Genomic DNA, 27,286 nt, shown 5'->3' on the forward strand with positions numbered 1-27,286 from the left:
GGTGTATCCATATAAATGGTCCACCCTGTACTTTAACCTAAAAATCAGGACCCATTATTGAATCAACAGCTTGTGTCTTGCCTTTAAAGTAACATAACTGATTTTTACTCCACTAGTTTGCTCGTTCTACACCCTAGAAGACGTTGTGTATAGTATTTAAATACAGCGACTTGTTTCACTCAGGATTACTTAAGCTTTCATCCAACTTTAATGTGGCCCAACCTTTATTTCTGCATTTGCTTGGGTGTCTCCTAACGGGGTGGCAAGTAAGTGAAGGCGACCATCAGTTTTCCTTTTCAAAACGGTTTTGTTGCATTGCTAGATGTTGTATATGACAGTGACTCAAGATATTGGTCATTATCCAATTCAAATAAACTTGAGTGTTAAATCACCAAAAATTTATATCTTCTTATATCTCTCCCCTGTATAATATCAGTTAACATTTTGATAGACAAGTCCATTGTCTCTCAGATTCTCTCTGGCTCCTGATTATCATCTAAGGGCTGGGTTTCTTTGGCTGTTGTCATGGAGCCCAGCCTTTGAGCAGCACAAACAGAGGTGTGTGTGTGCGTGTGTGTGTGGTGTGTGTGTGTGCTTATGTGGTTATGTATACTGACTTTCTTTCTGTACCTTCACAGTGTACTGTGTCAGTGAACTGAGTGACTCATGGATGAAGATGAGACTGAGTCGGAAGTGAGTAGGGGACAAAAAGAATATCTAAATAACTAAAAGATCAGAAGGATGCCTCCAAAAAGGAAAAACGATGCTATAATTCAGGCTGAAGATGGTGAGAAGATGTTTTAATGCTATTATAGGGAAAACTGACTCATTCATTCATTGCTATATTTATTTAAACATTTGAATCTAAATGGTTGTATTCATGCATCTGTTCAGTTGGGATGGAGGTGGATGCTACGTTGGACAGTGGGAGTGAAGGTAAGTCATATGGGACAATTTTTCTGTCTTTAGTTTAATTTAAAGAAAACGTTTTGAAAATGTTTATAGCTTTTAAGGCATTTTCGGCCCTTTTTGTCAGTTCTTATTGTTGATGGTTGTATTTGTTCAGGGACATGTTATTGCATTTTCAATATCAAACCTTGTGTAAAAAAATAATATATATTTGTATGTGTGTGTGTGTGTGTGTCTTAGATGAGGCCAGAAGGAGAAGCAAAAACAGAAGAGCCAAAGCACAGCGTAAAACCAAACAGGTCAGTGATGATGAGGATGAAGAAGAAGATGAAGATGAGGCACCGAGGAAAAGGGGACGAAGGAAGAGGACCAAGCCCCAAGACAGTGACCAAGACGATGAGGAAGACAAACGAAGGGTGAGACAGAAAGGAGCCAAAGCTCCCAGGAGGAAAGCTGCAAATGAGGAGCGTGATGAGGAGAGCGAAGAAGATCAGGGTAAAAGGAAGAAAGGAGGAAGAGCGCCTTCCAAACAGGAGAAAGAGGATCAGAATAAGGAGAAGAAGGGAAATGTTAAAGGCAAAGACGAGACAAATAAAGGCAGTGAGAAGGACAAGAAAAAGAAGAATGGAAAGCAGAGCAGGTGCAGTATTCTCTGAGAGCTGTATTTCACCTACGGTTTCGTCCATAAATATTTACAGATATAGGTGTAGTTTTTTTCTTGGCTCTGTAAATTACCACTATGAAATTTAATTCAAACAACTCAGATGCAGTTGAAGTGCAGACTTTCAGCCTTAATTCAGTGGGTTGTCCAAAATAAATTGCATAAAAATTTGAGGGACTAAAGCAATTTCTTTAAACACAATCCCTTCATTTCAGGGGCTCAAAAGTAATTGGACAAATTAAATAACTGAAAATAAAATGTTCATTTCTAATACTTGGTTGAAAACCTTTTGCTGACAATGATGGCATGAAGTCTTGAGCTCATGGACATCACCAGATGCTGTTTTATTTCCTTTTAAATGCTCTGTCAGGCCTTTAATGCAGCGGCTGTATGTTTTGGGTTATTGTCCATCTGTACTATCAAATGCCAATCAATTTGACCGCATTGCTGGGACGGGATTGCTGTTATCAAATTCAAAACGTGCTTCAAAATGGTACATCTTCACATTTACACATCTGTTGTCTTTGTTCCATTGTGAATAAAATATGTGTTTATGAGATTTGCTACTCAATGCATTGTGTTTTTATTTACATTTTACACAGAATCCCAGCTTTTTTGGAACTGGGGTTATTAAGTGAACACTGCACCGTGTGCAGTTAGATATAAATCTACTAATTAAAACCACCAGGAAAGCTTTTCTTGAGGTGATGAATCGTGTGAGAATTATGCCTTCTCAAAGTCATTGCGAGTGACGGTTGCTTCCCTTTGGCAGCTCTCCAGCTTCTTCCTCTGAAGACGAGTCTGAAGATGAGTCTGATGAAGAGTCGATGTCAGAGGGAGAGATCGCTGCCCTGAAAGAACAAGTAGAAGAAAAGAAGAAGCTGATTGCTACATTAAGGAACAAACCTTGGCGGATGAAGAGGAGGCTCGTACTGCTAAAGTAAAAATGAAAACAAAAAACTGTGGCCAACTCTTAATCCTCTTCTTTGGCCTGCTTTTTGTTACAACCGTAACTTCTGTTCATTAAAGATGTTGTTCATTTTGAGTGCCTTTTTAAAATTGCTTATTACTCCATTTTTGCTGGTGCACATTTTCTTTTAATACCATGTGAAGTTGGACATTTATTATTAAATCTTGCTCACTGCTACTTTACCTCTTTGGTACTTCCACTCATCAATGCTCAACTATACAAACAGACAAAACTACTTTAAAAAAATGTGTTTTTAGACAGGGCAAAGCATGTTTCTTCTTTTGAGTCCTGCAACCTATGCAAATGTTTAGATCTAGGCTTTTATTCATCTACAGTGCATCTGGAAAGTATTCACAGCACTTCACTTGTTCCACATTGTTTTACAGCCTTATTCCAATATTCCAACATAATCTGTAAATGGAAGAAGTTTGGGACCACCAGGACTCTTCCTAGAGCTGACCGCATGGCCAATCTGAGTGATCGGGTAGAAGGGCCTTAGACAGGGAGGTGACTGAGAACCTGATGATCATTTTGACAGAGTTCCAGTATTGTTCTGTGGAGAAAGGAGAACCTTTCACAAGGACATCCATTTCTGCAGCACACCACCAATCAGGCCCATGTGGCAGAATGGCCAGACAGAAGCCACCTGAATGCCAACTCGTTGGCCCGTCATGTCTGCATCATCATGCAGACACCTCTCATCACCTGGCCAATACCATTCCTACAGTGAAGCATGGTGGTGGCATCATCATGCTGTGGCGATGTTTTTCAGCAGCAGGAACTAGATGCTTTATGGACCTCAGACTGGTCTGGTTTATGTTCCAGCAAGACTGCGACCCTAAACGCACAGCCAGGATGACAAGAGTGGCTTTGTGACCGCTCTGTGAATGTCCTTGAGTGGCCAACTCTGAGCCCAGACTTGAAGCACAGTCATCTGAATATGGCTGTGCTCTCCATCCAATCTGATGGAAGGGTTCTGAAAAGAAGAATGGGAGAAACTGCCCAGAAATAGGTGTTTCAAGCTTGTAGCATCATAATCATAAAGACTTGAGGCTACAATCATTGCTAAAGTATTGAGCAAAGTGTGAGAATACTTACAGTACATGTATGTGATTTTTGCAAGAATTTCGAGGAAAATTTTGTTTACTCAACATCACAATGGACATATTGAATGCAGAACAAAATGAACTTAATCCATTTTGGAACAAGGCTGTAACATGACAAAATGTGAAACAAGTGAAGTGGTCTGAACACTTTCTGGATGCACTGTATGGAAATTCTGCCCTTTGTGGAATTTGTATACATGACAACAGGGTCCTATAAAATCTCAGCACAAGCCAAGCTGGCTGTATCTCAGCCTGTTAGATATGTTAGAAGACAGCAAACTGTTCTGGCTTCCTAGCCAGGGGTAAGGCTTGTGTAAGTCAGTGTGTGTTTGTGAGGTAAGTATGTATGTTTGTTATGTATGTAGGCAAGTTTCTGGAAAGGGAACATGATAGCCGAGTTGCCTTAACTTTTCATGAGCTTGACACTGTTTAATGCATGTTGTTGTGGTGAGCTGACCTCCTGCTTGCTGTGTCTTCCTGCCAGTGCTCTTAACATATGCAGCGTGTCATCAATCAGTAAATCATTCCAAACCTGTTGTTTGTACATCCTGTTCACTAACTAAATAATTAATTCACTGAGTAGATCATGATTTTCAGTTGGATGTGGGCATGGATGGTATTTCATTGCTGAACATTTGTGTACTGCCTGAAACAGGGAGGCCCAGGAGTTTGTTGAAAAATTCGAAGGTGCTCTCGGGAAAGGAAGAGGCAAGAAGTTGTATGCGTTTAAAGTCATGATGACCAAGGTAATGTCCTCACTGTGCAAAATGCATTGATTTATAATTTGAGTAATATTGTTTAAGTTTGCTTCTCTGCACTCTCCCCTAGAAACTTATCAAGTTTAATCGGGACTTTGAGAACTTCAAAACAGCTTGTATACCCTGGGAGAGGAAGATAAAGGAAGTAGAAAGTTGGTACCACAAAACCAAATAATCACTAAGCTATAATCTTACATTTGCTAATAAGCTGTCCTCACAATTATGTATTTTCACCCCACCCCCTTCCCCCCAGGTCATTTTGGATCATCGGTGGCATCTTACTTCATTTTTCTGAGGTGGATGTATGGCCTGAACCTGATCCTGTTCGGGTTCATGTTTGGTCTGGTGGTGCTGCCAGAGGTAGGCTTTGTCTATATGTATGCTAGCAGCCAATAGCTAATGTGGCAAATGCTGAGCTCTCTCCATCCATCTCTCCATCCCTCTTCTCTGCATTTAGGTTCTCATGGGTCTCCCCTATGGCTCCATTCCCCGGAAAACTGTGCCACGATCTGAACAGGACACAGCCATGGACTTCTCAGTGCTCTTTGACTTTGGTGTGAGGATCCTAGCTTCATGCATCCCTTAATTCATTTTTTCCTCACACACGAGCTCTCTTTTTTCCCCAGACTGGCTAACAGTAGTTTTTGCCCTTATACCAAAGAAAAGAAAAATACATTTTTTTTTAAATTTCTAATACTTGTTTTTGTTTTGTTTTTTTAACTTTTGATAATGTTTTGGTAAGATCTGGTGACTGTGGATGCCATAAGAGTTCAGTTAACTCAGTGTCAAGTTCAAGTAGCCAGCCTGAGTTTCTTGTTCTTAGATGAGGGGAGCATCACCTGCTGTTGTAGCTCACCTGCTTCAAGGTTTAAGATGTTTAGAGAGGCTTTCTGCATATCTTGGTTTTAGTTCCCTTTCTATCAGCTTAAAGGCTTCTTGCCATTCTCCTCTGACCTCTGGCATTGAAACAGCATTTTATCCCAGAAAATTACAGCTCACTGGATATTTTCTCTTTTTTGGACCATTCTCTATAAACTCTAGAGATGGTTGTGTAGGAAGGCACAAGTTGATCAGCAGTTTCTGAACTACTCAGACCGGCCTGCTGGCACCAACAAGAATTCCTGGATCACTTAAATCACTTTCTTCTGAATTCTGGTACTCAATTTGAACTTCATGGCAGCACAATGGTGGTTATGAGGATCAGCACCTCCAAATCTGAGGCCATGGTTCTCAGCCGGAAAAGGGTGGAGTGCCCACTCCGGGTCGGGGATGAGTTCCTGCCCCAAGTGGAGGAGTTCAAGTATCTCGGGGTCTTGTTCGCAAGTGATGGGAGAAGGGAGCCGGAGATCGACAGACGGATTGGGGCTGCAGCTGCAGTAATGCGGACGCCGCACCGGTCCGTCGTGGTGAAGAGGGAGCTGAGTGTAAAAGCGAAGCTCTCAATTTACCGGTCAATCTACGTCCCTACCCTCACCTATGGCCACGAGCTGTGGGTAGTGACCGAAAGAACGAGATCGCGGATACAGGCGGCAGAAATGAGCTTCCTCCGAAGGGTGGCTGGCCTCTCCCTTAGAGATAGGGTAAGAAGTTCGGCCATCCGGGAGGGGCTCAGAGTAGAGTCGCTGCTGCTCCACATCGAAAGGAGCCAGCTGAAGTGGTTCGGGCATCTGACAAGGATGCCCCCTGGGCGCCTCCTGGGTGAGGTGTTCCAGGCATGTCCCACCGGGAGGAGGCCCCGGGGCAGACCCAGGACACGCTGGAGAGATTGTATCTCTCGGCTGGCCTGGGAACGCCTTGGTATTCCCCCGGATAAGCTGGAGGAGGTGGCTGGGGAGAGGGAGGTCTGGGCCTCTTTGCTTAGGCTGCTGCCCCCGCGACCCAGCCTCGGATAAAGCAGATGAAGATGGATGGATGGATGGACAATGGTGCTTAGCACTGATACCTCAAGGCAAGAACAGTCATGAGTTTGACTACATCATCTGGGTGGGGTTGGGTTAATTAGTGCTTCTTAATTGCCCAAATGTGTAAGTCTGAATGGTTGTCTGTCGCTCTGTGTTAGCCCTGTGTCAGGGTGGCAGCTTGCTCAGGGTGTACCCTGCCTGTTGCCCTATTTTAGCTGGGATAGGCTCCAGCCCCCTGTGACCCTGATAAGCAGAAGAGAATGAACATTCGCATGTTAGCAATATAGATAGCAGCCTTTACACCCTCAGAGATGATAGCATGGCTGTTTCAGTCACCATTTTGATATTTTCTAATGTTATTTATACATTGGTGTGGTGAGAAACTTACCTTGAGTACAGACTGTATTTGCATGTATGCGTGACTATACCTTTCTGTTTCTCATCAACAGGGATACTGCAAGTACTCTATTTTGTTTTATGGCTACTACAACAACGAACGAAACATTGGCGTGCTGAAGTTCAGACTCCCTCTGTCATACCTGCTCACTGGTGTTGGAATATTTGGATACAGCCTAATGGTTGTCATTAGAACGTAGGCAAGACATATGCGGGCATTCAGATGAAAATCATGTAGAAGTTTTTTTTTTTTTTTTAGGGTTTCTTTATCATTTCTTTTTGTTTGTCTCTTCAGGATGGCTCGTAATGCAAATGAGGGAGGAGATGGGGGTGATGAAGGAGAGTTCACCTTCAGCTGGAAGATGTTCACCAGCTGGGACTACCTCATAGGAAACCCCGAAACTGCAGATAATAAGTACGCCTCCATAACCACCAGCTTTAAGGTTAGCGTGTGTGTGTGCATGTTGGAGGATTTTCAGAAGGAAGTTTTCATATGTGGTGTAAATAAAATAGGTCCATGTTGGGCATGTCATTCCTGCTGCCAGCAAACACATCCCACTTGTTAATTTGCCACTGATTTCTCCATCCCCTATAGTGTTACAGCGAAGAGAGAGGTGCGAGCGTAATGTACTCCACGTCAACATTTTCATATGCTGAGCCCCAATTTAAGATGGTTAATCATAAAAATCTACTTAATAAGGAAAGTGGGGAAAACTGTCCTGGCGCCATTTGCAGGGAGATTTAAACTTCTGAAATGTGAAGGTGCTAAATTGTGTAACTTGAAACTGAAAGAGATCTTAAGTGCTTCTTTATTTGTAATGCAGGAGTCCATTGTAGATGAAAAGGAGAACCAGAAGGATGAAAACATCCATCTCCAACGTTTCCTCAGGATTCTGGCAAATATTATGATCCTGTGCTGTCTCGGTGGCAGTGGTTATCTCATCTACTTTGTGGTGAAACGTTCTCAGGATTTTGCTAAGATGGATCCAGCGTCTCTCACGTGGTTTCAAAAGAACGAGGCAGGTTTACACTGAGCACATGGTGTTCTTTTCCGACACAAGGAGCGATGAAAAGTTGGGATAGTTGAGGCTTGAAAAAATAAATGTTTACATTCTCTCTTGTCTTTTGTATCAGGTGGAGTTTGTGATGTCTCTATTGGGACTAGTGTGTCCTCCACTGTTTGAAACCATTGCAGAGTTGGAAGATTATCATCCCCGTATTGCCCTTAAGTGGCAGCTGGGGAGAATTTTCGCCCTCTTCCTGGGAAATCTTTACACCTTCCTCTTTGCTCTCTTTGATGAAGTTAATGACAAGGTATGGCTGATGTGCCTTCATGCATTAGTTACAGTTGCATTTATACACTGATGTGAAAAGTAATGTACACTGCAGAAGTCTTGGTTTTTTTGCATATTTGTCACACATGTTTAGACACATTTATGAGGACAGAAAATTGACATGCCACTATACGTGTGTTGACCAACAGTCACTTGGGGACAAAATGTGCGTCCCCACAACGTTGAAGGCACTTTTGATGCTCGAAATGTGGTTTTAGTGTCAGGGTTACAATTAGGTCATGGTTAGGTTTAGGCTGAGGATTAAGGTTAGGCATTCATTTATTGATGATGATGGTTAGGGTAAGCGGCTAGGGAAAGCATTATGTCAATTAGATATCCTTGCTAAGATATGAAAATGAGTGTGTGTGTTTGTGTGTATGTGTGTGAAATATTGCCCCCTAAACCTCATAGCCGGTTATGCAGGTTTTGTTTTCCTCAGTCAGATCCTGGCTACTGTTCCTGTGTTTGTGCTAAATTAAGCGACAGTGGTATCGGACCTTTAACTCACATCTTAAGCAGAAAATAAACAGTCCTTCCCAAATTCCCAATAATCAGTTATTTTTTAAAACCTGGAAACTACATTTATGTGTGTATGAAATATGCTACATGAACACTGACACCTTAATTTTTCTTTGATGCATTAAATGTTTTTCAGCTGGAAACGGAGCAGGAGCTCAAGAATGCCACTGAATGGGCTATACATGAGTACAATGCCAACTACAGCTCCTACTACAACACGACGGATGTGCCTCCACTGGTCGTGAATCCTGCAGATGCTGTCAGAGGACCTTGTTGGGAGACTGCAGTGGGAATAGTTAGTAGAAGCTTTATGTATAACAGTGCTGAGGGAAACACATTACAAAGTACTGCATTACTGTAATTACACTAAATTGTCTGTAACACAATAATCACATCACAGTTACTCATAGAATCACCGGTCACAATTTGTGTTGCACAAGTTCATTAATAACCTGCATAGTTAAAAAAATAAATCTCCAAACTGGTCTATTTATCTATGCTAGTGCAGTGATCAGTGCAACATTGTTTCAATTTGGTAGGGGTCATAGACTCTACATATGTTCTGCCCATGGTGCTGACTAATTTCATTACATGTAAATGTTCCATGTAATCTTGTTACATAGGTACATTATAAAATGTGAATTTTCTGATCAAACAAAACTTATTTGATTGGTATATATTTAGTTCATACCAAGCATATTCCCTTAAAAATTAAGTATTTGAATAAATAAACATTTGATTTTAAGTATTTGGGGACAACATCACAATTCTTTCTTTTCTTTATGTCTTTACTTTTACCTTGCAGGAATTTGTGAAACTTATCGTATCAGACATGCAGGTAACCTTTTTGACTATCTTGATCGGTGACTTTGCGCGAGCTATCATTGTTCGCTTCCTCAACTACTGCTGGTGCTGGGACCTGGAGGCCGGATTCGTGAGTACTCCTAATTGTGTGTCAGTGGGTCACAGTGTCCCGTGCCCTTAACATATGTCCATCTTAGTTTGTTTGACTGAAATAATGTCGTGCTCATCAGCAATGTTTGCAGGGAACAGGCCTCAGCAGGCCTCAAAACTGATTGTTGCTCAATTGCCGTTAACACAATTAAAATAAATAAATAAATAAAACGTTTAAGTCTGCACTTGCACCACTTGTCTCAAGTCCTGCATGGGAATTTAAGGTGATTGTGTCAGTTTAAGTAGTGGTTATGTCATTATCATTCAGGTATTACTGAACACATGAACAGAGGAGGAGGTGCAGACTTTCTGCTTTAATTCAAGGGTTTACCACCGCAGTTCGTAATGCATCTACATCAACCTGATACTTTGCAATGACATCTGGCAAGACAGGTGATCCTGAACATAGAATGAAACAGGACACTACAATGAGAACTTAATTACAGAGTGAAAGAGAGAGAGAGCAACAAATGCAAAGTGTATTGACCTGCTGTTTATTAATTCAGGAGTACATGCAAATCATGTTGTTTGTGTGTTTATTCCAGCCATCATATGCAGAGTTTGACATCAGTGGGAATGTGCTGGGGCTTATCTTCAATCAAGGAATGATATGGTGAATTACTCCATCGATGATTTTATTTTCTGACTCCTTTCTGCTTCACTGGAGATTCTCTAATGAGATGAATAGCTCACTAATAAGCTTCCCTCTGCTGAAACACAGCTCACGTTTCTTTGATCCGCCTATCATTAATGCAGCAATCACAAAATCTCTAATAACACTAATTACACTATTCAGTGGCTGATTAGTTTGAAATTGCATCGTGATCTTTTTCCTTTTTGAACAGTGTTGCTTAATATGTTGTTTTTCTTAGGATGGGAGCATTTTACGCTCCAGGTCTGGTGGGTCTGAATGTGCTGCGTCTCCTGACGTCGATGTACTTCCAGTGCTGGGCAGTGATGGCCTGTAATGTTCCTCACGAGCGAGTTTTCAAGGCATCGAGGTCCAACAACTTCTACATGGGCCTGCTGCTCCTCGTGCTCTTCCTTAGCTTGCTTCCTGTCGTTTACACGATAATGACCCTGCCCCCGTCCTTCGACTGTGGTCCATTCAGGTCAGTATGAGGTTAAAATAAGAGATCTAAGGTGGTGCATGAATATCTTTTTTCTTTTTCTGCAGATTTACATTTTTTATTCGGTTAATAATCTGCATGAACAAGCTTATTCAGATTCACTAGATGATCATTAACATAATTATTAGAGTCAACTTAAAGAATGAACATAATAAAAATGTTTAATCTGCAGCGTCTTGGCAGGTTTCTCAAGCATACTTCTGCATGCACATGTTTTTTTTGTTTTTGTGTTTTTTTAAATCCAAGGGTTAGTAACAATAATGATAACAGCAACAATATCCCCCCAGTGGTCAGGACAGGATGTACGATGTGGTTATGGAGACTATAACACAGGATTTACCAGCTTTCATAGGGACCATTTTTACATATGCCACCAATCCTGGACTCATCATGCCTGCCGTCCTCCTCATGGTGTAAGTATAATTTAAATAATAAGTCAAACATGGCTTCTGTACCTGCTAAATGAAGATACATTTTTACATTTTGTGTGTTTTTAAGCGTGCATGATAAATGTAAGAAAACAAATGAAACCTTTTGTGCACTGCTAATATATTTAAGGTTGCCTACACAATCTTATTATTTATTTAGAAAAACAAATTGTGTGCATTTCAGTTGTCTCTATCTTAGTGAATACTGATAATGTGGTGATGTTACCCTTACACTGTCTTTTTTGACACTACCACACAGTGGCAGCAAAAGTCAGCCTTTCTTGGAGGAGTACAGTGAAAATGTGGGCCGTGATAATCGGAGGGTAGTCTTGGTTGGTCTCTATGGAATGTGTTTGTCAGATACTCACCCAGATTAGGATCTGAAGAATTCAGAGAGTAGAGAGATTTTAAGGTGTCCATCTGTTCCTGATTTTGTGGTGTGGCGGATCACATTGTCCTAACTGAGTGGCACTGATTTTGAGGAATTCACTTTAGCCCCACATCACAACAAGAGTCCCCTCAAGGTGCTTTATATTGGAAGGTAAAAACCCTACGATAATACAGAGAAAATCCCAACAATCAGATGACCCCTTATGAACAGGCAATGGACAGGAAAAACTCCCTTATAACAGGAAGAAACCTTGGGCAGAACCAGACTTAATGAGGGGCGGCCATCTGCTGCAACCGACTGGGGATGAGGGCAGGGAAAGAGGACAAAAGCAGTACCAGTGGCATCTATAGTTGTGGTGAAGATGTGGTCAAGTAAGCAAACACATTTTACAGTTAACAAACAATCTCTTTTCTTAATAAATTTAATTACTGTGGTCAGCTGGCAGGTCTAGTTTCTGTACAGGTGCTCCTAAAGAAAGGACCAGCTTTAATCCTCCATTTAAATTTAAATCCACAAATAAAACATGTGTGCTGTCCTGTGGATTTTTTTTGTTAGTCTTTATCCTTGTTATGGCTCTTAATGGGGAAAACGCATGCTTGTGAATATTTTTGTGGTAGTTGCCGTACAAACATCTCTGTCATCTCTTCTCACAAGCAACAAGTTTCCCTGCAGACAAACCCAACCTAGCTTTCTTGCTTTTTACACCTGGCTCAGTATTTTGAATTTTCCATTCTTCCATTTGTTTTTGTGGCCTACCCCGTGGCAGGTGGCTACAGTGGATACTTTTTGTGCTGTCTTTCTCATATGCATGTAGCTGGCCTGAGCCCTGGAGTGGTATATCTAAGCAGGCAGCTTAAGTTTCAGGAGGCTATTCATTAGCTGCTTTTCAGTGTAGTGGCATTTTATTTGCTCACCCTAAGCTTTCTGGCAAGAAAACCAGTGTTTGCGAACAGTGTTTTGTTTCCACTCTGACATTATCACATTACGTTTGGGTAGATAACAAAGAGCAGATAAGCTACCTGTGCAGCTTATGAATTTAACAACAGTTCTTTTAAACTTGTAACTGATGAGGCGAAGTAACACACGTCATGGCACCCAGACAAAATATAAATTTGCCTAAAATTTCCATGATCAGTGCATGTACATAAACACAGAACAAAATGACAGAACAATATGATCTAGCACTGTGTGCAAAGCCTGACTGTAATCTAATCCATCTGCAGTGGCACAGTAAAAGACTTATACTGTGTAACAGGTTGGCCATCTACTACCTTAACACAGTGTCAAAGGGATACCAACAGGCAAACCTGGACCTTAAAAAGAAGATGAAAATGGTCAGTATGAATTTCTCTTAATTTCCCATATTTAAGCAAAAGTTCAAGATTAGATTCAAATCAAATGACTGTCGGGTTTGTTGGTCATCACTTCAGGCCCGAGACGAGGAGAAGAACCGCAGGAACAACAAGGACAGCACTAATCAAGTAATGAAAGACTTGGAGGACCTTCTGCCAAATAAATCTCTAATACCGCCTCCCACTGAGGAAGAGCCGCCTCATGGTACACTCATATACAGGCTTCAGCTGCATATACTGTAGGATAATTAACACCCCACTGACCTGACCACGTTTTCCAACTCTCAATCTGTCTTTTTAGATATTGTAATTGAGAAGGGAAGCAAGTCTACCAAAATGAAGCCAGGATCAGCGGGGAAAGGGGTCAACCTGCAAAAGGAGGTGTCACTGGCTGCCACAAACCCCAGAGGGCCAGTAGCCCATCCTCCTCGGGCACGGGGAGGGCCTCCTGGACATCTCAGGGGCCCTCTACCTGGGCCTGGCAGAGGGAGAGGTCGGGGCGCTCCTCCGAGGACATAAGAAGCATGATTCACAGTTACAGATATCTGCTAGGATGGCTCCAGCTGCATATGGAGGAGGAATCAATTTGGGGTTTACTGCAATGATGCAAATGAACACAAATTTCATAACATCATTTCTTATTGGAATTTTATTATATGAATGAAAAGCATTCAATTAGTATTTTCAACATGGTAGATGAGACATCAGTCATACCTAACACTGGAAAAAGTCTGTAGTTACTGCAGCGACTCAGTTAAAAGATACAGAAATGGTGTGTTATCTGTGTCAGTAGTATTACAACTGCAAAAATGTCAACAAACTCTATGTCTCAGCAACTTCTACCAAGGACTCGGCTTTTTTTCCTGTTTACTACAGTGGAATCAGTCTACAGTTTACTGCTTATCTATACAGACGACTGATTTCATGTGGAAATCCCTGTACATAGTTTTTAAAGTGACTTTCTAATTTTTTGCATGACATCTATTAAAATGTTCTATTTATGAAAAATTGCCATTTACGGTGTAACTAAACTATCAAACACACGAGAAGCAAAACTTCAAAGAACAATCTGTTTACAAACCTGTACACTAGAGGACCACCATAGATAAAAGTCATGTAACCCTGGCGGTATATGACAAAAATAAAGAAAGTCTGTGCAGAAAATGGAATAAATATTCACAAAGTGGCTACAAAACATGCAGGTGCAGCATGATCTAATGATCTGACTCTGGCTGATGGTTTAAACAGGAGAAATGTAGACTGGCAGTATCATGAGCTCTTCTGTGATATTCTGATTGTGACTGCCTTGATTTCAGTGTACTCCTGCAGTGCATATTCCCCCCTGAAATAAGAAAAACAAGCACTACTGATTAAAAAGAGAAAGAGTTTACTAGTCAAGTTGCAGTGCATTGTTACAAAGTCTCAAAGCAACGATTACGTAGTTGTTTGATGGACATTAATGCAGCAAATGTAAAGGTTAATTTCCTTAGATTTCAAAATGGCAACACTCACAGTTCTCTCCCATTCCCAGACATCTTGAAGCCACCAAATGGACACTGAATACTCATGGCATTGTAGCAGTTCACCCTAGAATTAAAGCAGCATTAGTTTCACCTTATTCCTTAAAAACAGGCATACAATAGTAGTAGCTGCACTATTCCAAAGTCTAATGGGACTTTAAGAGAGGCTTCAGTTATCATGCTCTGTGCAAAGGATGTGATCCATACCAGACCATGCCGGCTTGCAGAGCAGAGGAGACTGTAAGGGCTTTGTTGATGTCATTAGTGAAGACTCCTGCTGCCAACCCGTATTGTGTGGCATTGGCTCTCTCGATGACTTCACTTATGCTGCGGAAACACATAATCTGCTGCACCGGGCCAAATATCTGCAAGAGGATGGTAGAGAAATCTTACAAAAGCAAAAAAATGAGCAGTAGAATTAGACTACGTATTTTAATATGTGCTCCACCGTTGGGGGTGTGAGTACCTCTTCTTTAGCGATACGCATATGGTCTCTGACATTTGAGAACACGGTGGGTTGGATGAAAAGTCCCTGCTGACCCCCTGGAGAGCCACCGCACTCCAGAGTTGCACCTTCTCTCTTCCCGCTTTCTATTAGCTCCATTATCTTATTAAACTGCTTCTGGTTGATCTGAGGAAAAAATAAACAAAGCTCATATTATTCTGACCTGTCTGACTTGTTAGTTGGTGTAACAGTATTCAGGCCACAGTATACCTGTGGTCCCTGGTCCACGCCTGGCAAGAGTGGGTTTCCCAGGACTTTGGATCTGGCTTTCTCTACACTGCGGCGGACAAATTCCTCGTAGATTGGTTCCTCTACAAACACCCTGGATCCTGCCAGACAGCACTGGCCCTGATTGAAGAACAGACCACTGTGTGCCTGCTCCACTGCGTACTCTACTGCAAGACATATACACAGAAAAGCCACCTTTAACTGCTGGTAGTTGGCAGATTTCTTTTTAACAACAGATGCCCTTTGTGACACGACCCCAAAGGGATTCTTCTACTCCCAGGTTCAAACGAGGGATCATTCACTTGTTAGGGAAAACCACTACAGTAAGATAATACTACTACAAGATATATCATATAAAGATATCAAATCTAAAAGAAAGATTTATACACCACAAGTGTGACTTAATATGGTGCTGCACTTTATTTGTTCAATTCAGAAATGGTTAGACATGGTAAAGGTATAAAAGAATATGACATTTAAAGAGAGAAATGTGACGTAATCAAGTGAAAAAAGGTCCCACTCACAGTCACAGTCTGCAAAGACAATATTAGGATTTTTTCCACCAAGTTCCAGTGTGACTCTCTTCAGGTTGCTTTCACCTGCAGCCTTCTGGATGAGTTTTCCAACCTGGTAACCAGTGACAACCATGTGAGCCGCATGGTTACAGTAAAGGAGTTCATTTGTACATGAGTGAAATGCACAAAACCAGAAGAGAGCAAGCTGTTCACACAGACACACTGTGCTGAGATTTATACTAACAGCAGTAGATCCGGTAAAGGCTACTTTGTCTATATCCATGTGGTGAGAAATGGCACAGCCTGCTGTCTGACCATAACCAGGCAACACATTAACCACTCCAGGAGGAAACCCAGCCTGAACACAGAGAGTTGAAAAGAGAGCCACTCAGTCATCTTCTTTCAGTAAGAAATGGACTTGCGCCAGTTTTTGCACTTATATAATTGCATAAGATTGTTGTGGGTGATTAGTAATTTGAATCTAACTACCTCTTTGATGAGTGCAGCCATATGCAGAGCTGATAAAGGGGTCTGTTCAGCTGGCTTGATGACTACAGTGTTCCCACAGCACAGAGCAGGAGCAATCTTCCACACGAACATCATCAGTGGGAAGTTCCACTGAATGCCAAAGTGCAAACTCAATTTTCAGTTTTCGCTTCATAAGACTTTTTGGCTTAAAAGATTTATGTGATAATGAATGTGACACAATCAGAACCAATCAACAAATTATCTCAGGTTCAGCTAAAAAACAGGTTAAAATTTTTTTCACCACATTCAGGACCATTACTTTACTCACAGCTGGCTGAATGTAAACACTGAAAAAACACAAAAACTTGGTAACATAACAGTTGAATGTTTGCCATCCTTTAGTGTTTATTTCACTTACAGGAATGATCTGACCACATACTCCAATGGGCTCATGCCGTGTGTAGGTAAAATATTCTCCATCTAAAAAACAAAAAAAGAAAAAACACACACAGTTCATTTATTATAGCACTGAATGCATCCAGTTTTTGTTGTGCTGATGGTTTTAAATATGGAAACACGTGTAACCTCTGATCTAAATAAAAAAAAAACGAATTTAACTCACCTACGGGGATGGTTTTTCCGTGAATCTTGTCTGCCCAGCCGCTGTAATATCTCAAGGTCTTGATTGTAGCCATCAGATCTACAAAATATGCCACGAGGAAAACTTTGCCACAGTTTAGAGCTTCTAGTGTCTGGAAAACAAGAAAAAAAGCACACACAGCGTCATTATAATCCAGTCGTGATGTTTTGTGGAGCAACATTTACTGATGATTTACTTCAGGTACGTGTATGTGTGTTTCTCACCGCTAGCAAGAGCCGGTCTCGCTCCACCAAGTCAGCAAGTCTGTTAAGTAAATGGCCTCGGTCTGAGGCATCCATGGATCTCCACGGTGATCCCATCTGGAAAGCAGCTCTGGCACTCCTCACTGCCTTGTCTACATCGTCCTGTTATTAGCACAAGTTAAGGAGGTTTCCACCACAATCACGCCAGATCAAGTTTATGTGTTTACTTGAAAAATTTGCTTTAAGGAGATTCCCAATCTACACAGCATACAACACGTTAGACGTTGTACAAAAAAGTGCTCACAATGTAAGTCATAATAATGCTCCATAAACATTCAAAAGCTTTTCTTGTAAAGCTCATCTAACTTACTAGCGACGTGTAAAATACTCACTGAGTCGGCCTCCTCCACTTCACACAGCAGCTTCTCGGTGGTGGGATTATACACAGGAATCTTTCTGCCACTGCATGACTCATGCCACTCGTTACCGATGAACACCTGATGGTGAAAGATAGAGACAAAGATTGTGTGATATATCCCCCTCACTCTTTGACTTTACAGTGATAAGCACACAGTGTGGGGTATCATCTCTGAATGCTGTTCCAGGTAATTACTGCATCCTAACTGATAAAGGACTGGTAAATATTTCCTATATTCAAATTATTTCATCTTATAAATATGCTTTGCTTCTTGGCTTGCAGCTTACCTTAGTGTAAACAATTTGGGGGTTTGCAATTGGAGTGGGCAGTGCATTTGTCTCCAATCCATCTGCATTCTGGGAATTGTGGTCCTGGTGGTTGAACCCATTTCCAGACTGATGTTCATAACCATTGGCTGGCTGGGAGCTCAGGCTGTAATTTTTTCTTTCTGAAAAAACAAAAAACAGAAATGGAACACAATGTTGTTCAAGTCTCTTTGTCTGATTAGGTGTGTGAATACACAGATACATACACACACACGTGATTGCGAAAGCTAACATTTGGGTCACTGAGTGAGGATAGTAACCCTGTGCACACGATGCTATCCCAACCCAGTGGAGTAAATAGAAACTGTGCCAAATTAGTTATTGGCATTGTCAGCTTTTTTAAACCGGATGGTCAAGGGTCATGACCACGCACTGACATGGTTTGCTAGCTCAGAAGAATGGACTAGACCTTAATTAAACTGAGAGAATCTGAGAACATCAAGTGCTGTGCCAGGGCAAAATATGAGCAGAGGTGCATTTCACTGTAATTGCTGAAAAACCTGATCATGCATGGGCTCATATGGAAGAAACAAGTTTAATTAAGGCATTGTGGATTTCTGTGTCAGATAAAAGACAGTTTGAATATGTTACTATATCACTTGTATAATTTTGTAGAGAAGCCAGACAATAGATTATGTATACATAACTATGTGTCAATACAGCACTTACAGACTTTTAAATCTGGCAAATTAAGCCTATTACTTTTGAACATTTATGTCTGTCACAATAATAAAAATAATGATAATAATTATTTTTATTTTTATTATTATAAAAGCACTTTTATCTGGTCTTTCAACAAACATTAGAAAATGGTTGTGGAATTACATTACGTAAACATAAAAAATTGTTCTACCTGTGGGTGATGCTGATGCAGTTCCCCCCGACTGGTGTATTCCCACTCCGATCACAGGCATGTTGCAGCTGCTCTCTCCTTCCTCTCGGTGTCAGCTGACCGGAGAGTCTCCGAGCTTCTTTATATACTTTCAGCTCTCAGCGTCAGAAAGCAGAAATGCGCAGGATTGCGCGCTGTCACAGAAGGATTTCTCCTGGGTCATTTGAGGGTCTGCCTGCACGTGTAAATAACCATTAAGATGGACCCAATCCCAGTTTACCTCATGTGTCCCGGGAGGCGGCAAGCTCACTAATCATCTGACGTGACAATGGAAGTACAGTATGGTTAGACACATTTTTAATTATTAGCCATTTTTGCAATCAGCGGGAATTTATCAACTTGACAGTGTTTAAATAATTCTTCTACTTCACTATTTTTATTCCTTCACTACAATTTGAATCCTGCAGATTTACTATTACTGCTTATTAATATTTTACTCAGAAAGCTTCTAGTACACTGGCAATAAATAATAAATAAATAATTAGCACCATCTATATCAGAATACTGATTGGTGGTAATATAAAGGGACTCTGTGGATAATTTTAACACCCCTGAGTTACATTTTTCTGCTAAGCTAAGATTATTAGATGTTATCTTACCTTGTTAAATCTTTGTTAAATCTTTCTGTGCATAAATCTTCCATTTCAAAATCGCCTTAAGTTAAGCACACTTCTAAACATTTACCAAGATAATTTTACAATACAATAAACTTTTTAGATGTTGAAGAGGAAGAACCAAGCCCGAAAATCTTGAAAATCTTGAATTTGCCATCATTTTTACTTCTGTCTTCTATGAATCAGTTCAGCCCAGTTGCCTGGTTAGACCCACCTCCAAGTCAACAAGCATAATTGGGAAGATGTTTGCTTTGATAAGGGGCCTCCTGCTGCTTCACTGTCTCCCAGGAACAATGTGATCACATAATTTTGTCTGGTGTGCCCATTTTCTGTCTCGATATACACACATCCTTTTGAGAATTATCCCCTTTGACAACACAACCTGATTTAACCCTCATTAAACAAAGAGAAGATTTGTAGAGCTGCATCTAGGGAGTGTTGAAAACATAGTGAAAACCATCCTCCCATACTAATGCGTTCACCTCTTATTTGTCACACACTTGACTTGAAGCCTTTTTCTATGAAAGAGTTTGGACTGGAACTACAGCACACTGTAAATAAGTAACCTAGATTCTTTGGGTCTACTTATCTCCAAAGGGTTTGTTCCTCATTAGGGAAGCACATAGTCAATGTTGATCAACACATACTCGATCCTAGTGTCAGGTGGGGTCTGCGTAGGTTAGCTATACATTGAGCATGTACACAAACTCATTCAGACGTTTTGAATGGAGTATTAAATCTGTAACTCTGGCCTTGTTTTAATGTTCGAACATATGGAGCACAATTGCTTCATAGAAATTCTACCATCCAGAGAGTCAGTGTGTGTCTGCCAGAGTTAAGGACAAAACTGGACTGCCTTTGTCTACATAGGATGTGGACCACCAGGTCAAAGGAGCTGTCGGTCGGCCTCAGACGCCCGTGTGTCCCACAGCTGAACTTGACCTAAATTGACAGTTTGATAGAGGGCAAGAAAAAAGAAAGGGAATAAAAAATGGAAAGTAGGAGATGGTGAAAGAACTGGAGACAGTGCAGTCATGCATGGGGTGGCTGTAGCTCAGGTGGCAGAGCAGGTCAGCCACTAATCAGAAGGTCGGTGGTTCGATCCCAGGCTGCCTCCTGGCTGCATGCTAAATATCCTTGGGCAAAATACTAACTCCATGTTTGCCTACTGGTGGTGGTCATAGGGCCCGGTGGCGCCAGTGTCTGGCAGCCTCGCCTCTGTCAGTGAGCCCCAGGGCACCTGTGGCTACAATGTAGCTTGCCATTGCCAGTGTGTGAATGGGGAATGACTGAATGTAGTGTAAAGTGCTTTGGGGTCCTTAGGAACTGAGTACAGCGCTATACAAATGCAGGCCATTTACATTTTTACCATGAAAAGGTGAGTGAGCAGACACTGGAATTAGTTAGTTATTTATTAGTCGAATTTATTAGAAAAAGGAGTAGAAATGAAAAAAATGAGAGGTAGAGGAATGCAAAGACTTGTGTTTGTAATTTACTGCATTGTTCTGAAATTAGGTGAATATGTCATTCTCTTAGGATTAGTAAATATTCCCAACATGAAGCACTAATGATTTAATTCACAGCCTAAATATATGCAGCTACATGTAGTAAGCAGCAATGATTTGGGAATGCATGTCAGTGGACAATCAGATGAAGAGCACTCCCTTGTGACACATTACAGAAATTACATTGTTCATACCAGGGGTCCAGTACAGGCAGATCACAAGGTGTCATAATTCATTCTCAGTAAAATTCTCAGGAATTTGCACTTCAAAGGTTTTACTGCTCACGTCAGTGTATAAAAACAACACATGTCATATGGGATATTGCAACCCCCACATGGCCTAGGTGAAGACACTTCTCACTCCTTTAATAATGCAGATGACCAGTGATGACATAAACACAGTGAAGTACATGTCCTCTTCTATTTCTATTACCTATGGCGTGCCACAAGGTTCTGTTTTAGGGCCCTTTCTGTTATATCTGATGGCTCTTCAGCACGTTTTGAACATTTTTTTAATCACTGCTACATTCAGATGACATTCAGTTATATATCTCTTTTTAGTCCCAAGATAATTCTTAGCTACAGATCCTACATACAGTGGGGCAAAAAAGTATTTAGTCAGCCACCGATTGTGCAAGTTCCCCCACCTAAAATGATGACAGAGGTCAGTAATTTGCACCAGAGGTACACTTCAACTGTGAGAGACAGAATGTGAAAAAAAAAAAATCCATGAATCCACATGGTAGGATTTGTAAAGAATTTATTCGTAAACCAGGGTGGAAAATAAGTATTTGGTCAATAACAAAAATACAACTCAATACTTTGTAACATAACCTTTGTTGGCAATAACAGAGGTCAAACGTTTACTATAGGTCTTTACCAGGTTTGCACACACAGTAGCTGGTATTTTGGCCCATTCCTCCATGCAGATCTTCTCGAGAGCAGTGATGTTTTGGGGCTGTCGCCGAGCAACACGGACTTTCAACTCCCGCCACAGATTTTCTATGGGGTTGAGGTCTGGAGACTGGCTAGGCCACTCCAGGATTTTCAAATGCTTCTTACGGAGCCACTCCTTTGTTGCCTGGGCGGTGTGTTTTGGATCATTGTCATGTTGGAAGACCCAGCCTCGTTTCATCTTCAAAGTTCTCACTGATGGAAAGAGGTTTTGGCTCAAAATCTCACGATACATGGCCCCATTCATTCTGTCCTTAACACGGATCAGTCGTCCTGTCCCCTTGGCAGAAAAACAGCCCCATAGCATGATGTTTCCACCCCCATGCTTCACAGTAGGTATGGTGTTCTTGGGATGCAACTCAGTATTCTTCTTCCTCCAAACACGACGAGCTGAGTTTATACCAAAAAGTTCTACTTTGGTTTCATCTGACCACATGACATTCTCCCAATCCTCTGCTGTATCATCCATGTGCTCTCTGGCAAACTTCAGACGGGCCTGGACATGCACTGGCTTCAGCAGCGGAACACGTCTGGCACTGCGGGATTTGATTCCCTGCCGTTGTAGTGTGTTACTGATGGTGACCTTTGTTACTTTGGTCCCAGCTCTCTGCAGGTCATTCACCAGGTCCCCCCGTGTGGTTCTGGGATCTTTGCTCACCGTTCTCATGATCATTTTGACCCCACGGGATGAGATCTTGCGTGGAGCCCCAGATCGAGGGAGATTATCAGTGGTCTTGTATGTCTTCCATTTTCTGATGATTGCTCCCACAGTTGATTTTTTCACACCAAGCTGCTTGCCTATTGTAGATTCACTCTTCCCAGTCTGGTGCAGGTCTACAATACTTTTCCTGGTGTCCTTCGAAAGCTCTTTGGTCTTGGCCATGGCGGAGTTTGGAGTCTGACTGTTTGAGGCTGTGGACAGGTGTCTTTTATACAGATGATGAGTTCAAACAGGTGCCATTCATACAGGTAACGAGTGGGGGACAGAAAAGCGTCTTACAGAAGACGTTACAGGTCTGTGAGAGCCAGAGATTTTCCTTGTTTGAGGTGACCAAATACTTATTTTCCACCCTAATTTACGAATAAATTCTTTACAAATCCTACCATGTGTATTCATGGATTTTTTTTCACATTCTGTCTCTCACAGTTGAAGTGTACCTCTGGTGCAAATTACTGACCTCTGTCATCATTTTAAGTGGGGGAACTTGCACAATCGGTGGCTGACTAAATACTTTTTTGCCCCACTGTAGGTGCTCTGACTTAATGAAGAAAAAGCAGAAGTCCTTATTTGTCCCCTGACAGATTTAAGTCTAAGATAATGGAAACTCGGTCCTTGTGCCACATTTGCTAAATCTTCTCTCTGGAACTTTTGTCACGGTTGCAGCGGCAGCCATGTGGAGTCGTGAACGAGAGACCCAAAAGCCAGGCACTGGCTTTGATGTGAGTGAACTTTATTTTCAAAATGGTGAGAATACAGACTGAGTGGACATGGGAACAACAGAAACTAAGATAAACCTAAACTGGGAAAAACTTACTAAACAAACCTGAAACCATGACTCGCAGAAGAAAATGCAGAAAGTCACGCAGAATGATATGCAGGATAACACACAGTGCAAAACATGGGATGACACGTGATATGACACGGACATGGCAACAGGGAGGGAACACAGAGACGTAGGACCAGGGCAGGCACAGAGACACAGAACAGGAGGAGCTAAGAATACAAAACAGAAACCAAACCATAAGAACAAGAAAATCTTAACAAGAATTAACCTGAAACATAAGATAATAATCAAAACTACTGAGTCCACAGACTCAGGGCCATGATAACCTTGGCGTAACCTTTGCATGTTGGACGTTCATGTCAAATCGCTTGCTTGTGTTACTTAAGAAATATTTCCAAGTAAAGTCTCATTGTGTCACACTCTGAACTGGAAACTGTTATTCATGCATTTATTTCATCATGTATAAAATATTGTAATTCAGTGTTTGCTTGTCAGAGCAAGTGAACAATGAATTACTGAACTTGAAATCTGTGGACTCTGTGATCGCCTTCATAAAACAGCTAAAACCTCATGTTTTCACACTTGCATTTGGTTAACCTTTATTTCTATTCTCTGGTATTTTGTTATAAAGAATTCTGTAGTTTTTGTGTAAAAATGTGCTATGCAAATACGTTCTTACATGTGAGTCCACGTCAGCACATGACCTTCACAATCTGCTCCCATGTTTTAAGGTCTTCCCCTCATCAAGGACACCTCAGCTAAGTCGGGCTTGTGAGCTGTTGCTAGTTAGCTGTGTTGTCTACCAGCTTAAAGTTAGCTTATATGACCCTGTTGTTGTCAGTTATAAGACTGTAGGTGATGAATATGCTGTCTGTGAGGCCCAAATTTTGAGTTTTTTTGTTTTTTTTGTTACAGTTTATAAGCTTTCTGGATGGTGGATAGTACTTGGACCTGACACCACTGAAAAGTCTGGCTTGAGTAATTTACTGACTCTGGAGCCATCCATGGTAGCTTATCTAGCACAAGGTGTGCACAGCACTGTATGTTTTATTGAAGCTTGCTTCTGCCACTGAAAAAAACTTTTTGTTGGCCTGGAGTAACATTATTTTCCCTCAAGAGGGCAGTGTCATCTGCCACTGGGGAGATGTGGGGAGATGACACTGCTCTCTTGTGAGACAGGAACCAATCTCTCAGTCAGAGAAACTAGTTGGCTCACTCACCTCCAGGCCTCTGGAGAGAATGTGTGTTAAATATTTCTTAGGTAACTGCAGCAACTGTTCAGGTTTTGTCACTTCAGTGCCCAAACAAAGGTGGTTCATGGTCACTGGGTAAATGTTAATGTTGCATTATGCAACATTAACATTCTTTAATGTATGCAACTTGCATACATTAAAGAAAGCATCCTGCATTTGCCTAACTCAAAACAGATCTGAGACCTTGGGTAGAGACACGCATCCCTGGGAGTGTTGCGTCAAGAAATGGTATATAATAAAATCAAAGAGAACAGGAAAGACAAGGGGCATTCCCATCAGTTGTGGTTCCAGGTCAAACAAGGTCATTTCCTTTTAGCAGAACTTTGGACTCACTTCTCTCTTGCTTGTGTTCAGTCACCTTTGCGTAGTAACCTGGAAGCTTCTGCAGCTGTTCAAATTCTCAAAAAGCTGCTCCAGCACCTCCTTTATTACTTCCTTCAGCAACAGAACTGGACTATCCTTTGTGAAAGGGAAAGAGAAAAATAAATGAGTATAACTGATGAGTGATGCAGCTTATCCATCTTATTAGTGTAATTTTACAATTTTGTGCCATCCATCCTCCTGCCTGTAACCTGGAAATCAATCTAAGTGCACCAGCAGGTCCGTTACTAAAATGTATCTGGAGGACAGTGGAGGGGGAGAGTGGAGGTAGGGGAGCTGTAATGCATACTTTGCAGAAAAGATTAACAGGATCAACAAGTCTTAAGATCCTTTATGTTTGTAGATTATTTTAGTTCAGCTGTGTTCAATGTTCAGCTGTCTGATCATATCAGTTTTGTATTTCATCAAACTGTTATATTTATCTGACATCTGAGGTCATCAAATTCAGTAGCAGGCGGTTATAGCAAACCATAATTCTTATACTTTAAGCAAAAATATCTGTTACCGCCCCCCCCCCCCCCCCCCCCCCACACACACACACACACTCCTTTCACTGCAAGCCTCTTCGTCTGCTCCTCGGCCTGTATCTATTGTGGGAGGGATTAAAACACAAAAGAAAGTAGGATGTACAAACTGAGAGATGAGGAGGGGGACGCTTCTCTGAGTAAATCTGCAGCAGCTGCTTGAGGAAACACTGTAAATAAACTGCAGAGCGAGAGCAGTCCTGGTGGCCCGTGCATCGGAGACAAATAAAGGTTGGTACAGCCGTTGCTTCCAAGAAGTACAGGGGGGAGAGGGGTGGGCCTTGTCCAATTTTGGACCTGAGGATATAAAAGAAAGGTGAACGTATAGATTCAAAATGCTCAAACACTCTTGCAGCTTCTGAACGCACAGACCGGTTAATAGCAACCGCTCTCAAAGATGCGCAAGGTCGTTAGCTATATATGCGTATGCGCACCACAGTCAAGCTTACATTTGAGGGTAGCCTGTACGTACTTTCCGCCCTGTGACCACCAACAAGCACCTTCACCGAGTGCTCCAAAGCTCCCCTCCCAGAGAGGGGCGTCCACTCTGTAGCCTATCAGGACGCTCCGGCTTTGATAGAAGTACTGATGTCACATAATCAAGCCCCGGGCTTCTGAGTGAATTTTCAGGAATAAGTAAATAAATAAATGAATAACTCCCAGCAGAGGTTGGTCGCTGTTCGTCACTGAGTTTCTCAATTTCAACGAGGAGCTAATTTAATTTACGAGAGCCTAAACTATCCCCACAGTGGCCTCCAGCAGTCTGCTCTCACCGACACAGTGCTTCTTGTCCTTTCAAGAAGTGGATGGCAATTATTAGTGGCTCCACTGACTCTATATAAAACATGGACGTAGCCACTGTGCTGTCACTCATTCCTTATGGAAACAATAGTAATTTTAAAAAAAAAGAAAAAGAAAGAAAAAAAAAGAAGAAGCTTGTTTTAGATTCTTTGCCACTGTGTTGTTCTATGTTCAGGTTCGGGGTTTCTCTCCATTATTGTGGGGTCTTTAACTTTAAATAATAAACTGCTTTGAGATTTTGGGATTTTGGTGCTATATATATTCTAACGTTCACAAGATGCAGCTTCAGGCCTGCAGCCGCCACCCTCTCCAACACTTGTCTCAGGGCATCCAGGGCAGCATCAAAGGAGCTCCCGTGCACTAGAAGATCATCCAGGTAAACCAGACACCGTTGCCGTGGGACGCCAGCCAGCACACTGTCCATGAGCCTCTCGAAGGTCGCAGGAGCGTTGCAAAGGCCAAAACTCAGGACTTTGAACTGCCATAGTCCCCTGTTAGTGCAGAAGGCTGTCTTCGGTCTGGATTCCGGGGACAGTGGCACCTGCCAGTAGCCACTCCGCAGGTCCAGGGTGGAAAACCAGGAGGACCCGGCTACTAAGTCGAGGGACTCATCAATCCTGGGAAGGGGGTAAGAGTCTTTCTTCGTCACTTTGTTGAGTGGTCTGTAGTCCACACAGAAACGCATCCTAGGACTTTTTTTCTTAGGCACCATCACCACCGCGGAGGCCCACGGGCTATCAGATGGTTCTATGATGCCCGCCTTCATCATTTCACACAGCTCCCTGTCTGCAGCCTCCTGATGAGCCAGGGGCAGGCGGCGGGGGCGCACTTTAATAGGCTGGGCATCCCCGGTCTCAATGACGTGCTCTACCAAGTGTGTCAAGCCAACATCACTTTCTTTCAGGGCAAAAATGTCACTAAACTCTTTTAGTACCTGCCATAGACTCTCTTGCTGCTGTGGAGTCAGCCCCTCACAGTTCTTTGACCAGATACTCCTCACTGCTGAGAGCCTCTCCTCCTCCTCCTCCTCCTCCGCTCGCTGTTCTGCTGGCGGGTCTGCAGGGGTCTCTGCGGTGGAGGTGGACGCCGCGGCAGATGCTGTGCAGACCGGGGGAGGAATAAGCGGCACCTTCTTCCCATCAGAGAGTACGAGGAGGCCTTTGCCTAAGTCCAGTACACCACCAATGGCTCGTAAAAAATCCAGCCCAAGGATGCAGGCGTCCTGT

The 27,286-nt window shown here is 42.0% G+C and overlaps 2 protein-coding genes across 5 annotated transcripts; one reads left to right on the top strand and one right to left on the bottom strand.

Moving 5' to 3' along the window:
- The first annotated feature begins 737 nt into the window (after positions 1–737).
- Positions 738–13,328, top strand: tmc2b (transmembrane channel-like 2b). Its single transcript, XM_026187253.1, has 20 exons — positions 738–787; positions 895–936; positions 1,150–1,549; positions 2,343–2,510; positions 4,302–4,392; positions 4,475–4,556; positions 4,658–4,764; positions 4,862–4,960; positions 6,755–6,897; positions 6,997–7,144; positions 7,526–7,720; positions 7,836–8,015; positions 8,691–8,849; positions 9,360–9,488; positions 10,054–10,121; positions 10,381–10,620; positions 10,926–11,051; positions 12,713–12,791; positions 12,888–13,014; positions 13,111–13,328. Exons 1-20 carry the CDS (start codon positions 742–744, stop codon positions 13,326–13,328), a joined length of 2,847 nt encoding a protein of 948 aa, XP_026043038.1. The 5' UTR covers positions 738–741.
- A 107-nt stretch (positions 13,329–13,435) lies between these two features.
- On the bottom strand, positions 13,436–25,430 carry LOC113033456 (retinal dehydrogenase 1). Of its 4 annotated transcripts, none has more exons than XM_026187255.1 (16): positions 25,370–25,430; positions 24,688–24,813; positions 18,486–18,699; positions 17,594–17,754; positions 17,281–17,385; positions 16,910–17,050; positions 16,668–16,797; positions 16,464–16,525; positions 16,067–16,195; positions 15,822–15,935; positions 15,587–15,689; positions 15,045–15,229; positions 14,796–14,960; positions 14,537–14,694; positions 14,322–14,396; positions 13,436–14,151 (listed from the first exon to the last, which is right to left on the bottom strand). In XM_026187255.1, exons 3-16 carry the CDS (start codon positions 18,544–18,546, stop codon positions 14,079–14,081), a joined length of 1,662 nt encoding a protein of 553 aa, XP_026043040.1. In that variant the 5' UTR covers positions 18,547–18,699; positions 24,688–24,813; positions 25,370–25,430; the 3' UTR covers positions 13,436–14,078. The 4 variants fall into 4 exon arrangements, with proteins under 4 accessions (XP_026043040.1, XP_026043039.1, XP_026043042.1 ...); XM_026187254.1 differs by having other exon boundaries at positions 18,486–20,080; XM_026187257.1 differs by lacking the exons at positions 15,822–15,935; positions 16,067–16,195 and having other exon boundaries at positions 18,486–20,080.
- Between the last annotated feature and the right edge of the window lie 1,856 nt (positions 25,431–27,286).

Source organism: Astatotilapia calliptera, chromosome 12, assembly GCF_900246225.1.
Source record: "Astatotilapia calliptera chromosome 12, fAstCal1.2, whole genome shotgun sequence".
Classification (NCBI taxonomy): Eukaryota; Metazoa; Chordata; class Actinopteri; order Cichliformes; family Cichlidae; genus Astatotilapia; species Astatotilapia calliptera.

Coding starts and splice junctions, on each gene's coding strand:
- tmc2b (XM_026187253.1), top strand. CDS start 742: ATGCCTCCAAAAAGGAAAAACGATGCTATAATTCAGGCTGAAGATG. Junction 4,765..4,861: donor GTCTGGTGGTGCTGCCAGAG/GTAGGCTTTGTC, acceptor CTCTGCATTTAG/GTTCTCATGGGTCTCCCCTA. Junction 9,489..10,053: donor GGGACCTGGAGGCCGGATTC/GTGAGTACTCCT, acceptor TGTTTATTCCAG/CCATCATATGCAGAGTTTGA.
- LOC113033456 (XM_026187255.1), bottom strand. CDS start 18,546: ATGCCTGTGATCGGAGTGGGAATACACCAGTCGGGGGGAACTGCATCA. Junction 14,695..14,795: donor TGCGTATCGCTAAAGAAGAG/GTACTCACACCC, acceptor ATCCTCTTGCAG/ATATTTGGCCCGGTGCAGCA. Junction 14,152..14,321: donor TCTGGGAATGGGAGAGAACT/GTGAGTGTTGCC, acceptor TTCTTATTTCAG/GGGGGAATATGCACTGCAGG.